Source organism: Sceloporus occidentalis, unplaced genomic scaffold, assembly GCF_023333645.1.
Source record: "Sceloporus occidentalis isolate IW3139 unplaced genomic scaffold, rSceOcc1.0.p SCAF_17, whole genome shotgun sequence".
Classification (NCBI taxonomy): Eukaryota; Metazoa; Chordata; class Lepidosauria; order Squamata; family Phrynosomatidae; genus Sceloporus; species Sceloporus occidentalis.
In genome coordinates this window covers 15422493-15437401 of record NW_028316997.1, presented here as the reverse complement: position 1 = coordinate 15437401, position 14909 = coordinate 15422493, and the positions used below count along the sequence as shown (strand labels likewise).

The 14909-nt window shown below is 37.8% G+C and overlaps 2 protein-coding genes across 2 annotated transcripts in view; one reads left to right on the top strand and one right to left on the bottom strand.

The window, feature by feature from the left end:
- The window catches only part of LOC149302886 (conserved oligomeric Golgi complex subunit 5-like), a 141973-nt gene extending 134331 nt beyond the window's left edge, over positions 1-7642 (bottom strand). The window contains exons 1-2 of the mRNA XM_089482091.1: positions 7582-7642; positions 419-558 (exon numbers count right to left, since the gene is read on the bottom strand). Coding sequence (XP_089338217.1) covers positions 419-558; positions 7582-7642 — 201 coding nt within the window. The remainder of the gene's footprint in view (positions 1-418; positions 559-7581) is intronic.
- Positions 7643-8552: 910 nt separating this feature from the next.
- LOC149302884 (uncharacterized) overlaps positions 8553-14909 on the top strand; it is a 59672-nt gene continuing 53315 nt past the window's right edge. The window contains exons 1-5 of the mRNA XM_089482089.1: positions 8553-8662; positions 9381-9502; positions 10038-10155; positions 10315-10437; positions 12035-12265. Of these exons, the coding sequence (XP_089338215.1) occupies positions 8553-8662; positions 9381-9502; positions 10038-10155; positions 10315-10437; positions 12035-12265 (704 nt within the window). The remainder of the gene's footprint in view (positions 8663-9380; positions 9503-10037; positions 10156-10314; positions 10438-12034; positions 12266-14909) is intronic.

The following is a 14909-nucleotide window of genomic DNA, read 5'->3' as shown; positions in this document are numbered from 1 at the left end:
CAGCAGAAGCCCACTGCAGTTGGACATTTGCAGTGTCTAATGTAGTCAAGGAGTTCAAACCACAAATCTCCTACATACTCTGCAGACAACTTTCCCTTTTAGTGAATCGATTCAGTTAACTGCTTGAAGGGCACTGCTGGGCATGGAGGAAGATCAACATTTTCTGATATCTTGGTGACCTGGAGTCCAGGCAGGACTGTTCAATAAGTCCTAGTATAACGGTTAATTGCTTTATCCAACCACAAGACTGCCAGGGCAGGAAAAGTGTTTGAGTGAATACAGCCTTATTTCTATAAATGATGATGGTGGTAGCCTGATATTGCTTGAACCTCAGCAAATAAATGTCAATTGACCATGAAAAACTAAGCTTTAATGTTTGAATACAGGTTAGTTATAAAATCAGCAAAGGATCTCATACCTGCACGTGAAGCTCTTTATCCAACTGACTGATACCTTGGGCAAGCTTTGCCAGCTGCTCTGCGATGACAGCTTGATGGATAGACTGAGATGTGTATGTTTTAACATCAAAATCATCTCTCAGAAAATCAGTGTAGCATTCTGAAACCACAAAGTGAAACATAAATAAAGCAGAGCTCTAGCTGCAATATGCAATATGCAAAAATCATAATACAGATAGCATTTTAATTTGATAACACCAGATGCAGAATACACAACACATTTTAGGAAACATAAAAAATTGCAATGACATAACCTTTATGGCGATTGGTCATTAGAAATATTAAACGAGATGCTGGAAACTAATCCATGCCATTAACCCCTTAAGGACCTTTTATTTTTTGTACCCTTTGTGACCAAGGCTTTTTTTGTTTTGTTTTGTTTTTTTAACACTTTTGCGGTGCTCGTGTTTAGCTGTAACTTTCTCCTCACCCATTTAATGAACCCACACAAGTTATATATTGTTTTTTTCAAGAATGGCTTTCTTCAGATACCGATATTTTGATCATATCATCTAATTTCCTATACAAAAATAATAAACTATGTTTAAAAATAAAAAAACACTTATTTGAAAAAACTTTTACTCATCCAAAAAAAAGCTAATGAAAAAACCTGCTAAATAGATTCTACGGTTTGTCCTGAGTTTAGAAAAACCCAATGTTTTTATGTTTTTTTGAGTTATTGAGCAATAAGTACAAGTAGCGTTTTGCTATTTCAAAACACATTTTTTTTTCCAAATCTGGTCATTCTGCCCCATGTGCTATTTCGTGTATCTTTCAAGTCGGCCAATGCAATTTACCTGATCAAACCATATATTTGTGAAAACTAGACACCCCAAGGTATATCAAATGCTGGTATTTTAACCCTTTCCATGCACCAATTCTTCTATCACCCTTTTTCAAACTTATTTTGTGTTTATCACAAAAATTGCACTTTATGTATGGATTTACAGCTCTTGGTGTACACCACTGTCAAACAACACCCCAATATGTGTTCAGCAACATCTCCCGAGTACAGTGATACCCCCATGTATTGGTTTGTCAGGCCGTTTGGGAGGTAAAACACCACATTTGTGAAGCGCACATTTGTCAACTTGGAACGTTACCATTTCTTTCTTTACTTTTTTTTTTATATTTTACTAATCACATTGTGATTAGAAGCTGGGGGCTCCATTGACTTGTATGGTTGAATACAGTACCAGTTCTCAAGACGGTCTGCAGAGACTCTCTTGGAAGCTTTGGCAGCTTGGTTATTTTTTTAAATGAACGCGCTGCCATCTCTCTGGAGCAGTCACAGCTCATCCTAGGGTGGGTGTTTTGTGCCCTAAGCTTGTTTAATACCATGATGTGCCAGGCACGTCATTGGTCATTAAGGGGTTAAAATATACAGTCTTTCTACAGCAGACATTGTGCTCCCAATTGATAATGTACACTGACTCTTATTCACACCCTAGACATACAAACATGATATTGGTGGATATACTTTTTATATCAGAGCTCAGAATTTCAATTATTGTAGAAAAAAAATGTAAACTAACACAACAGAGTGCATCATTCAACATACACCATTAGTGAGGAACTAACAAGGCAAATAACAATACTACCAGTTACAATATATATTTATTACACACATACTTTTTCACAGCACTGTGTGTGCAGGTATTAGCCCCATTCCCAATTTCTTCTACTTTTGCATATTTGTCACCCTTAAATGTTTCAAATCATCAAACTAATTTAAAGATACCAAGACAAAGATAACCTGAGTATTCACATGTATAAAACAAAAGAACAGCGACTTCATGTATAGAATGAACAAAAGCAATCCAACCCTACCTGGCCCTATATGAAAAGGTAATTGTCCACTTAGTTGCTAAATTAACCAAATGTAATTGATAATTGGGTTCAATTTTACTAGACACACCCACCCCTAATTACTGCCAGTCCTATTGAATCTACACATGACTTAAACAGAAAGGTCTTAAAAAGCGGCACATAATGCCGTAATTCAGTGAAATTCAAAAACAGATGCAGAACAGAGTCATTGACATCTATCAGTCTGGTATACAGAGCCAAGAGTTTCTTAACTGAGGCGAGTAGTGCCTTCAGTTCTTAAAAGTGTTCACAATTACACAATAAGAAAGAGACTGTGCACAAATAGCATCCTTGGGAGAGATGCAAAGCAAAAATCACTGCTGGTCAAAAAGAATACAAAATGCTTTTCTCACATTTACCAAAAACATCTTGATGACCCCCAAGACTTGTGTGATAATATTCTGTGGACCGATGAGTCAAAAGCGGAACCATTAATTCCACTCTCTATCCTGAAGGAGAATGTCTGGCCATCAGTTTGTGTGACCTAAAGCTCACGTACAGTTGGGTTATGCAGCAGGACAATGACCTGAAGCAAAAGTGGCCTAGCAAAAGTCTACTGTGGCATGACCTTGATTTAGGTTTTGATTAACTCTTTACCTTCAATAAACAAAATGATCAGTTAAAAGCTGCATTTTGTGTTTACTCATGTTTGTCTTATATTACAATTAGTTGGAATGGAAATTAACATTTTAATGTGACAAATAAGCATAAAAAGTAGAAATCGGGAAGGGCAAAAACTTTTATATATAAAACAGTTTATATGTCATGTATATATATATACACACACACACATAGGAACTGTGCAAAGGTTTTATGCAGGTGTGAAAAAATGCTGTAACAATGCTTTAAAAAATAGACATAAATATAAACAAAATGCAAAGTGGACAGAAGAACAATCTAATAAATATTTGGTGTGGCATCCCTTTGCCTTCATAATAGCATCAATTATTCTAGGTACACTTTAGGCAGCCTCTGTTTCTTTTTTCTTCAGACAGACTTAATGATGTCGAGAGCAGGGCTATGTGGGGGCCATACCATTACTTTCATGACTGCTTGTTCTTCTTTAAGCTGAATATAGTTCTTAATCAATTTGGCTGTTTGTTTGGGGCCATTGCCATGCTGGGGCCAATCAGATGCCTCCCTGGTGGTATTATATGATACATGTCTCAGCATTGAGGAGACAAATTCTCAACTGCTTTGCAGACATGCAGTGCCAAACTTGCAATGAAACTCCAGCATGCTTCACTGTTGCGTGCAAACACACATTCTTGTAACGCTTTGCTACAGCCAAATATTTGAAATTTTGACTCTTTAGCACTTTTTTGGCACCACCGTTCCTGTGTTTTCATGAATAGTTGAGTTGCTTGGTCTTGTTGCCACGTCAGAGGTATGGCTTTTTGGCCATAAGTCTTTAACCCCTTAATGACAAAGCCTGTACATGTACGGGCTCAAAATGCATTGTTTTCAATGGGTTTAGGGACCGCCCATTGTCCTTAAGGGGTTAAAGAAGATCACTACTGACCAGAGTTCCCTGGGCAGTAGATGGTTGTACCAGGGCCCCACAGTTTCCTGCCAATGCTGAGATGATGGCATTGTTGGACATCCTCTGATTGCAAAGGGATAAGCATGATGTCTTATCTGCTGTACTAATATAGACCACTGCATCCATCGACATTGCCCGTTTCTTTGTACTTCTTCAAAAGAGCTTGGACAGAATATCTGGAAACCTCTGTCTGCCTTGGAGAAACCTTGCTCATGCAATAGGACTACCCTGTGTCTTGTTGCTGTGCTCAGTCTCGCCATGTTTTTTGACATTAAACTGCCTCCGCCTTGTCAGTGAGTTTGTCTGTTCATCACTAAGTTTATTCCTGCTGCACAGATGTTGCTGTTTCAGATTGTATTTTCATATTAAATCGATGATGATGATCAATACCGGTTTGGCATAATTGTTTAATACGCCTATCTAAAAGCCTACAAAATCTCTGACTTTCTGCAGGTGTACCTGGAAGTATTGATGTTTTGAAGGCAAAGAGTGTCCAACAACACTCCAGCACCTCCCCTGAGTGCAACAAGTCTTCAGAGGTGGTGGGCACCCGCACTAAATACGCTACCTCGCAGAAAGCTTGTCCCTAAAATAGGAGAGCACGTTAACATTATCAAACGAGTGACACGCATATATGAACTGAAGTGGCCTGGCTGCCTCCAATTACTTCCTTTTCGCTCTCCAGACTGCCTTTATTAGTATGGGACCTTCATTCTTCTACTACCCTTGGTTGGTGTTTTTGTTCCTGCTTGATTTTAATGTGATTTAACCAGTTGTGACCTGGCTTTTTTGACTTTGCACTTTGGTTCCTGATTGGCTCTGATTCTAACCAATGAAATGCATTGTTTTAGCTATTCTTGATAACACTAAGTATGGTACCATCTAATACACTTTTGAAATGTTTGTTTTCTCTGTGGGTATAAACTGAATTCCATGCCAGTATGTAGCATTATACCCACAACAAGAATATTAACCACGCAAACACAATATTTTAACTTGCTTTATATTTTCAGTGACCTGTATAAAACGTATATTGGAACAATGAAAAAGCAGATGGCCTTGAAATATTTCCATTTGGAACAGAGAAAGATCTGCTTCAATGAAGAAAAATAAGTATGATTTGGTAAAGGGATGAAAAAGAAATCTGCTTGAAACATTAAGTGCCAAAGGGAATAGTCTATTTAGCATTTGGCTACAGTGACTCTACGGGAGGATTTACTTTACATCTAAATCATTTAAATTCAACTGGGCTCTACATTATCATTATTCTTTGTACTTATCACATTGTACACTAAAAGGAAAGTGACCCATCAGCCCTTAGCTAACTATGGCAAAACACAACTACTCCTGCAACCTGGCCATACAAATTCAAGGGTATGAGAATGACTTGTACAGTACCAAAACAGTGTTTGTGTGAGGAGTGTATGGGAAGAAGCTGTGGAAGCTTACTATAGACAGCATAAACAATTCCTTTTGTATTTTACCATATGCACTCAGCTTGTTATAGTTTAATAATAAATAAATAAATGGCTTTGATTCCACAATTTCAAGATCACTGCCATGTTTATTCTAGCAGTTCTTTTAAAAAAAAAATATTTTAGTCCAAAAGGTCCCAAGTGGTGTTTGATATCATATACCGTATTGGCCCGATTATAGGCCCCCCCCACACACTAAGTCTTTAAAGCGGGGTGCGGCCTATAATCAGGGCTTAGGGATGTGCAATTCATATTGCAGCGCTGCAGGGGACCTGGATCCTCCTCTCTGGCAGCCAGTGGACGTCTGTGTAATGCGTGCAGACCTCCGCTGCTGCCCACCACTTCTGCCGGGGCTTCTATGATGGCCTGACATGACCTTAGAACCTTAAGAAGCCCCTCAACCTTAGAAGCTCCTGTGGAATTAAGGAGGGGGGAGGCTTAAAATGGCTATTGGTTTTCCAAATTTCAGTTTGTAAATAACATATGCTGATTAACTGCATAATAGATACCAAAAATTATAATATACATGTATTCCTGTTCATTAGGTAAAATACTGTTTCACCATTCTAACGTGTTATTTTTTCTTTTCTTTAAAATAGCACCAAACTTTAAGGATGTGGCCTAAAATCGAGCCAATAACTTGTGATGAAATAATAAAGTATCAGGACAGTTAGTTAAGGGCCTCTATATATACTAAAAGTGTCAGCTAACAATTTTAAGAAGACAATAAAACTATTTTATTCACTTTCTAATATCTTCAAAGACAACAACTCACTGAGAAATTACATTATAATACCTTCATTGAAGTTCAAACCAAATTATTATCTTTTATTTATATAGCGCCAACACTTTACGCAGGACTCGCAAGCTTACAATCTTGAGGGAAATACACATAGTTCCCTAAAAAAAGGGGCTATAGCACTCTATAGCCTTTATGTAAAAAAAAACTAAAAAAAAACCAAACTACAAAGACGATTACAATTAATACAAATGTACCAAGATCATTTTTTTGTGATCCACTAACCACCTTGAGGTACAGTTTCTTTAAGTAGGATACCCATTGCAATAGTAAAAGTATGGATTCTGCTTTATTGTGGGATCCTCCTGTATCACAACAACTTCTCTTAAAAGAAACTGCAAAAAGAGCTGATGATTATACATATTTGGTAAATAAACATTTATAACCTATCAAGTCTCAAGTTGCTGCAGTGGTATGGCATAGATACATATGGCATCGTTCACTAACCAGCGAGTTTTAGGCAAACTGAAACATATACCGTAATTTTGGCCACAATTACGAACTCCCGGTGTTTCTCCAGCTAAGGTGTCCATGCACGGTATCTACTACAGAGGAACAAGTCCCAAAAATGACAGAACGGGATGTGTGAAGCACCGTTTTGTTAGGGCTATTCGCCTCGTTTGACTTTATGGCAAAGGAAATATTACAACTCTCATACATGACAATCTCCAGTATATGGAGCACACCCTGACAGAAGGTTTTTTTCCAATTAATAAACATTTACTTTCTTGTCTTGTTTCATACACACACATACACACTAGTTTAATAACATAAAAAAAATTTCAGTTTCCATGGCAACAAACATCACTTCCTGCTTTTGTGTCAATAAATTCCTTGCGTCAACATCCCTTGGAAAACAATAAATGAGGAAAGTTTGACGTTATGAAATACGTATTTCTTAGTTTATCAGGAAAGGCTTCTTCCACCCCATGAAACTCTACGTGTATATGTACTAGGAATAATGCTTCAAATAACAACGTGTTACACTTATTTACAAACCCCGCCACAAGAAATAATAAAAGACAGACCCGCTGGCCAATTCACTGCAGTTCACGGATAAACGATCACCCGAAACTACGTTTTTTGTAAACACTGCTACTAAAAATGTGCTACAGATACAAGGGTTTATAACGGCTGCATTTTACAGTATATATAAGTATACACACACAAGGATATGCTTTACCGAGAAGAATGAGATAGTTTTATTAGTTACAAAAACTAGGAACGTTGCAATAAGAGGACACTCTTTTTTCCACCTGCCACGCGTAACACAACCTGGTCATCAGCGTCCGACAACGTATTTAACAGTGAAGCGGGGGCTCGGTCTGTGCATGAAATAAGCACTCAGGTCACGGTTAGGAACGACCAGTGGTGACTACTGTACACACTGGCCCCGCTTCCAAATTCTGCACCAAGTCAGTTGCCCCCCTCGCTTACCGTCCTGCAGCATTTCCCTGACTGAGTTTGTCAGCCCAGAATCAGCACCCTTCCATTCCATGTTGACTACTAAGCATTGACTGCCAACCAACCCACATCCCGGTATGACGTAAACTTCATGCGACGTGTTTGTCGCACACTGAAATACGTCACATTCTCACCAACGTGTGTTAGATGCTGGTGCTGTTCTCGGAGGAGGTGAGGGGCATGTGAATTACTGGATGGGTGGGGAGGGTGTCTATAGGAAGGAGTAATGATCATGAAATATATATTTACCAGGCTGGATTCAGTAAACTCATTAACATATTTCGCCGTCAGTACAGCGCATCGTGGTGTGGGGTGTCATATACTCTTTGGCAGCTGAGGGTTGTGGGAGTTTCTGCGTGTTAGTATTTAGCTCCAAGTACTATTCAGCTATCCCACCAACCGCTCAGGAAACGATATACTTCCTCAGAGCACAGCTGTACCTTCCAAGTGTCCTAATGTGGCACCCAATTCCCTCCTGTGCCAGCCTATCTTGGCAGAGCTCCGAATGCCTGGTATGTATGAGTGCCTTAATATTCCTACAGCTGTAAAAGTCACCATTATGTGATTATAAAACAGGCATGTATATAAATGAAACAAAATAGTATTTTCTGCTTTGCTAAATTGTACAAATAGTTGTCAAAAACTCACATGAATGTCTTGCTCTTCCCCCTAACCTCTACGGGAGATCTACGTGTACTCCTTTGTCAACAAAACACTTAGTTTTAGCTAATGGGTTAGTTGTCCTAAATGGGAAGGGATTCTTTGAATTGCCTGCGCTGTTAAACCAACGTATTAAAAATATATCCAATGATCAAAATTTATGTTAAATGATATTACTATTGAGATCCACATTTTGTTCTGTTTCAAATGTACTCCTTCATAAAAAGCATATGGTTAACTTGACCTTGTGTCACCTTTAACCCCCAGGGCTTTGATTTGCACACATGGGTCACCCCCTGACAGATGACATCCAATGGTTACCTCCAAACCCAGCAGATTTGTTTTATTCTAAGAACATAGTAAAAATATGCGCTCCCATGGTTCGCTATTCAAAGTAAGTAATACTTTTTGATATTTTCGTTATACGCTTTTGTTTCTTTATACCATGTATATTGGTATGTATGTATCAATTTGCATGCAGTAAAATACATGGGAATTTATTGAAGCCAAATAAGGTTAGACCGACTTGTCTCCCCCACTGTAGCTTTGAGATATTTCTTACATTCCATGACTTGTTGATTAGAGTAATTTGCTTGATACAATTATTTTGTATGTCTGACACTTTTGTTATGCCATCTAGTGTTTACATAGGAACATTTGGTTTTATAGTTTTTTTTATTATTATTTACAGAGTAACAGTTTTTTTTAATGGGGTACTGTTGGTTTCCAGCACCTGGACTCCCAGAATTTTAGTATCCGGATTATTACATGTTTGTTTTGTGCTCATTAAAGTCATGCTGTTTTCTGTATCCATGTGTTTTGGCACGTTACTGTCTGGTCTGTTAGTACTCTGGCAGTAATAAAAGTAATCATGTTCATTTAAACATCAGAACAGCCGTCGGCAAACTAAAAGTACTCAAACTACTGGCTATACCACGTTGGCTGTATTGAGCTTCAGTTGGGGCAAAACCTGCACTAATATCTATTCTATTCTATACTCCAGAAAGTGTGAAAAGGAAGTGTTTATTGCAACTCGGGTGACTGTTTAAATCACATTATTTGTATTCATGGGTTGAAAAGACAAAAAAACTGTCTGGTCTTCCTTCTTTTAGACTGGCTTTCCGGAGCCTGGTGAGAAAGTATGGCTGTGATTTATGTTACACTCCAATGATTGTTGCGGCTGATTTTGTAAAATCTGCAAAAGCTCGAGACAGTGAATTCACAACTAATCAAGGTACCAGTGTCTGTTTTTCCTTTGGACTCTTATGTCTAGGTTTATCACAGGCTACATGTGGCAAAATACTTAACCTCTAGAGTGTAGGCTTGCGAACGGCCCTTCTATATCTAATGTATCTTTTTGTATATAAACAAAACAAAAACAACAAAAGATTATCGGTCTCTATGCAGTCTAGTGAATAGTCAGCATTTTTTTCACAGTAAAGAAGATAATATAATTATTGATACAGATCCAGTAGATCCATCAAATGTAATTAAACTTGAGTGCACCTCTGAGATTAACACTAGACACTGTGAATGCTAGCACACAGATTGGGTTACACTTGCTTACATGAAGCCTACTTCCATCATTGGATAAAGAGCCTTACTGTGCCCTTTTTGGAAAAGCCCTGCATAATCTTACTAATTTATTCTAAAAAAAAAAATTGTATATTCCATATAGGATTAAAACTTTTTAATATGCCTTCGAATGCTGGTCATTATAGGACAATGCAAACACTATTATGAGATATGTTATGTTTATATTCCTCTAGGAGATCAACCGCTTGTCGTTCAGTTTGCAGCAAAAGAAGCGCAGGTTTTAGCAGATGCTGCTCGTTTAGTCTGCCCTTTTGCTGGTGGTATAGATGTTAACTGTGGCTGTCCTCAGAGGTATGCGTTACACTGCAGCTATTATACAAAAGATGTTTCTTCTTTGTCGGTGATATTTTAGAAACAATTTTGTCATTGGGTTTTTCTTTTTTAGATGCAAATAGTGCAAACATTACATAATACATACTAGTTTTGTGATATGTATCTGTGTCTTTGAAGGTGGGCAATGTCTGAAGGTTATGGAGCTTGCTTAATAAATAAACCTGAGCTGGTCAGTGATATCGTGAAAACTGTGCGCAATCAAGTTGAGAACCCAAGCTTTACTGTTTCCATCAAAATAAGGTATGTTCAAATGAACTTACATCTATTGAAGCTAATTCCAAGCCATGCCTTCAATTGAATTTATAGACCACTCAAAATAAATGGATATGTAAAATGAAAGTGTTATGTTCATTTTATATTGTGTATGGTCTCTACGGATAAAAAAATCTAGAATACTGGCTGCCAAATTCCTTAGGTATAGCCCAAAAACAATAAATCTGTCACATAGACTTTAACCTAATTTTATATCTGCCTCCGTAAAGTGAAAGAGAACATACTACCAGAACCTTGTATGATCGCCTAGGAAATCACTACTACTGGAGTAGACCTGTCACATTTATTACTGTAACATCTCAGGTATAATACGCAAATATAACTTTATACTCAATTTTGTAGGTAAAAATGTACTTGTATATAATATGCACTCATAACTCCAGCTTCACATGTTATTTCTACAGTGTTAAACATGTTTACGTATACTCTTACTCGCATGTACTGGCACTAATACATGCAGAAGATCACATACACAAACTTACTCTATGCCTCACACCTCTACATTTAAGACTCCTCGCCTGTTCTCATACGCTGTCTACGTATGAGCTCTGGGAAATTACATTCTATCAGCAGAGTGGAACTGTGGAAACACCAATGGAGAGAGATTCCGTAGCTGTAATACAATAGGGGCTTATACCATGACATTAAAATATGGCACCCACGGAGCCCTGATCTCAGCATCATCGAGTATGTCTGGGATTAATTTAAGAGAGAGAAGCAACGGAGGCTGCCTAAATCCACATAACAACTGTGGTTAGATCTTCAAGATGTTTGGAAAAACCTACCTGCTGGGCTCCTTTTAAACCTGTGTCCAAATGTTCCTAGACTTGATTCTGTTTTAAAGGGAAAGGGTGATCACGCCAAATAATTATTTGATTTAGATTTTTCTTCTGTTCACTCACTGTGTTTTGCTAAATGATAAAAAAAAAATAATAACTATTAACATGTCTATTTTTGAAAGCATTCTTGCTTCACAGCTTTTGTTTCACACCTGCCTAAAACTTTTGCACATTACTGTGTGTATATGCTGTCTAATTATGTTTATACACAAAAGGTGGTATGCCAATAGATAAAAGTAATAATGGATCTAAATATAAAAACAATATAACATTAGGATGTGGAAAGGAATTATATGACTTTTCTTAGGGAGTTTAAATACAAAAGTGGTTTGTGGGATTTTCCCTCTGTGTTTCAACTGCATCATTTTGAATTTTGATAATTGCATAAAGCCCTAATCATTTCACACAGGGCCATTATGTTAAGGAACAGTCCTATCACAGTATTTTTGGGTAGCTTAGATATGTACATATGCAGTGTCCCATCTACTTTCAAAGTAGACACTGCAGTACAACCTGCCAGTAGAAAGGCAGCAGCGCCAGCATCTTTTAAAATGATTTACTTGTATTTTATAAGTGAATATTTTTACCTTCAGCAGATAATGAGCTCTATGAATTTTTTTAATGCTAGCTCTATGAATTTTTTAATGCTAGTTTTTTTAGATTTGGTATAATGTCAAGAGAATGCTATTTATGCACCCTTATTTATTATGTATGTTTTATATTAGGATTCACTCAGACATAAACCAAACGGTTGACCTATGTCGGAAGGCCGAAGCGGCTGGTGTGTCCTGGATCACAGTTCATGGGAGATTGACTGAAGAAAGGCATCAACCTGTGCATTACGATTCTATAAAAATTATTAAGGAAAGCTTGTCTATACCTGTTGTGGCTAATGGAGACATTAAAAGCTTAAAAGAAGCTGAAGATATTTGTCACGTGACAGGAGCAGATGGTACGTCAGTGGTGAATTTTATTTGTACGTCATAAGGATGTAGAATGTATGTGCTTACTCTATTAGTAGTGCTGTTAGACTGAGTAGGACATACAGAGATGCCAGAAAATACTGAAGCACATAAAGCTTTAACTGTGGTTTATTTATGTACTGTATTTGCCCGAATATAGGCCACACTCCCCCCCCCCCACACACACACACTTTACGTTTTTAAAGTGGGGGTGCAGCCTATATTCGGGGTTTAGCGCAGGAATCTGCAATTCGTATCGCCCGACGCCCGGGACATGCCGTTCCGGGTGCCGGGGAGGCAGCAGGTTTAGGATACAGATCCCCTGCAGTGCTGCAGGGGACCTGCATCCTACTCTCCGATGCGATTAGACAGCCTCTCCTGCCAGCACTTTCCACGGGGGGAGTGCCGGCACGGGATATTGTCGAAGCGCATCGCGCAGACGTTCACTGGCTGCGGCGATGCGCGTAAACAACCTCCGCTGCCGGCACATCTGCTCCATGTGCTTTAACAATATACCTTGCCGGGACTTCCCACGAGGGGGTGCCGGCAAGGGAGATCGTTAAAGCACATCGTGCAGATGTGCCGGCAGTGGAGGTTGTTTACGCGCAAGGCCGCAGCCGGTGAACGTCTGCGCGACGTGCTTAGACAATATCCCGTGCTGACACAAGACTAAAACAAACCAGGCTCCACATAATGTAAACATAATATTTGAGTTTCTTTAGGACTCTGTCCCTCAGTCGGTTATTCTATGCAGACCCTAGGTTGAGTCTAGGTATTGCATAACACTAATAAAAGCTTTGCGATGTGGGTTCTGAATCCCCTAAACACAGAGAAGATTGTATATTGTGGTCTAAGTCAGTGATGCAGGCGACATTTTGGCAATTTTGGGCCCCTTCTCTTTTTTTCGAAACAATTGTATATTCAACAGTTCCTACTATTTTCCATTTCTTTCCAAGGTGTGATGGCTGCCAGAGGACTCCTTGCTAACCCAGCAATGTTTGCAGGATATGACGAGACTCCACTGACTTGTATTCAGGACTGGATTGACATAGCATTGGAACATGGAACTCCTTTTACATGCTTTCATCATCACTTGATATACATGATGGAAAGAATAACTTCAAAACAAGAGAAAAGGGTTTTTAATGTTTTATCAAGTACATCAGCAGTTTTAGAATATTTAAAAGAATATTATGGGGTGTGATCTGTCATCAAGATAGCACGTATCATAGAAACAGCACTGCGGGATATGGTATTCTTTGAAATACAGACGCACGCCTTCATGTGCTGTCGTTTTTAATATCACAACTACCATGTTTTATGTTAATTTATTCAAGTGTTACATTCCAGTGAACACTTTTAAAATGTCTAATAAACAAAACTCTTACAGAACGTTCTTTATAAAAGAAAAATAGATTTTATAGTTTATATCAGTTGACTATTGTAGGTTGTGAACACAAGTAACGGTTTTTGAAGGGAGCATAACAATTGATTAGATTTCATCATTAAAGGGGACACATTCATGTCAATTGTCTGCGACACAGGGGTTTATTCACTAGAGAGATTCAACTCCCTGATATCACTGTTTATTACAAGGGCAAGCTTCAATGAGCTTCTCCTAGAAGAAGATGCATAATGCGCGTTTTAGGCATTAAGATATGTTGGTACTATGTGTCTTTACCTAAATACATGAAATAGAATTGTATGAAAATGCAGCTCTCCCATTATATTTACTTTGGCTATATTTTTATATTGAAATTTTTGTATACTTTTATATGTTTAAGTAAAGGCCTTTTAACATTAAATCAAATGTTATTGTTATTTTGTCCTTTCTTTTTATACTAATGCTTATCTTTTATGTATTATAAACGTGACGATACTAAACTTCTGAATTTCAACTTTTATAAAGTTTGTATAGTAATAGAACATGTAAATCTTAAATTTGAATTTTCTGAGATAAACGTGATTAAACCAGGAATATATATCTTTTTTTTATTTTATGTAGTGTACCATTTTTAAATTGTGTAGCATTATGTTTCAGAATAGTTATCCTATTATGAAACATAATGCTACACAAAAGTACAAAATGACTCCTGGTACAGTTTTTGTTTCTCTTTCTAACTCACAATATCACAAGTATGTTGGATTGTATTGGTCATATAAACTGGGGTGTTGCAGCAAGATGGCAAATCCCAAATACAGCGTGAGAGGGGAGGTATATAGGGCAATCTATAGCTTAATTAACCCCACAACATTATGCACCATGTTGAGCAAGATATGAGCAGGCCACTGGGTGAGATCCTTCCTTTTCTATATATTTGATTTATTTTAATGCGTGGATTTGATAGAACAATTTCATATCCATATATGCATGTGGACATTGTGGTGATAAGACAAATTGCTATACATGCTTCTTTGGTTTGCGACTTGGGACTTTGTATGAACAATTTTGGTGCAGCTTTACATATACTATTGAAATTTGTGGTAAGAAGGAACTACTTGATTTATGTTTGCCTTTTGATATACCGTATTTGCTCGATTATAAGACGAGGTTTTTTCCAGAGCAAATGCTCTGAAAAATACCCCTCGTCTTATAATCAGGGTCGTCTTATAATCAGACCTCAAATAGGTCTGATTA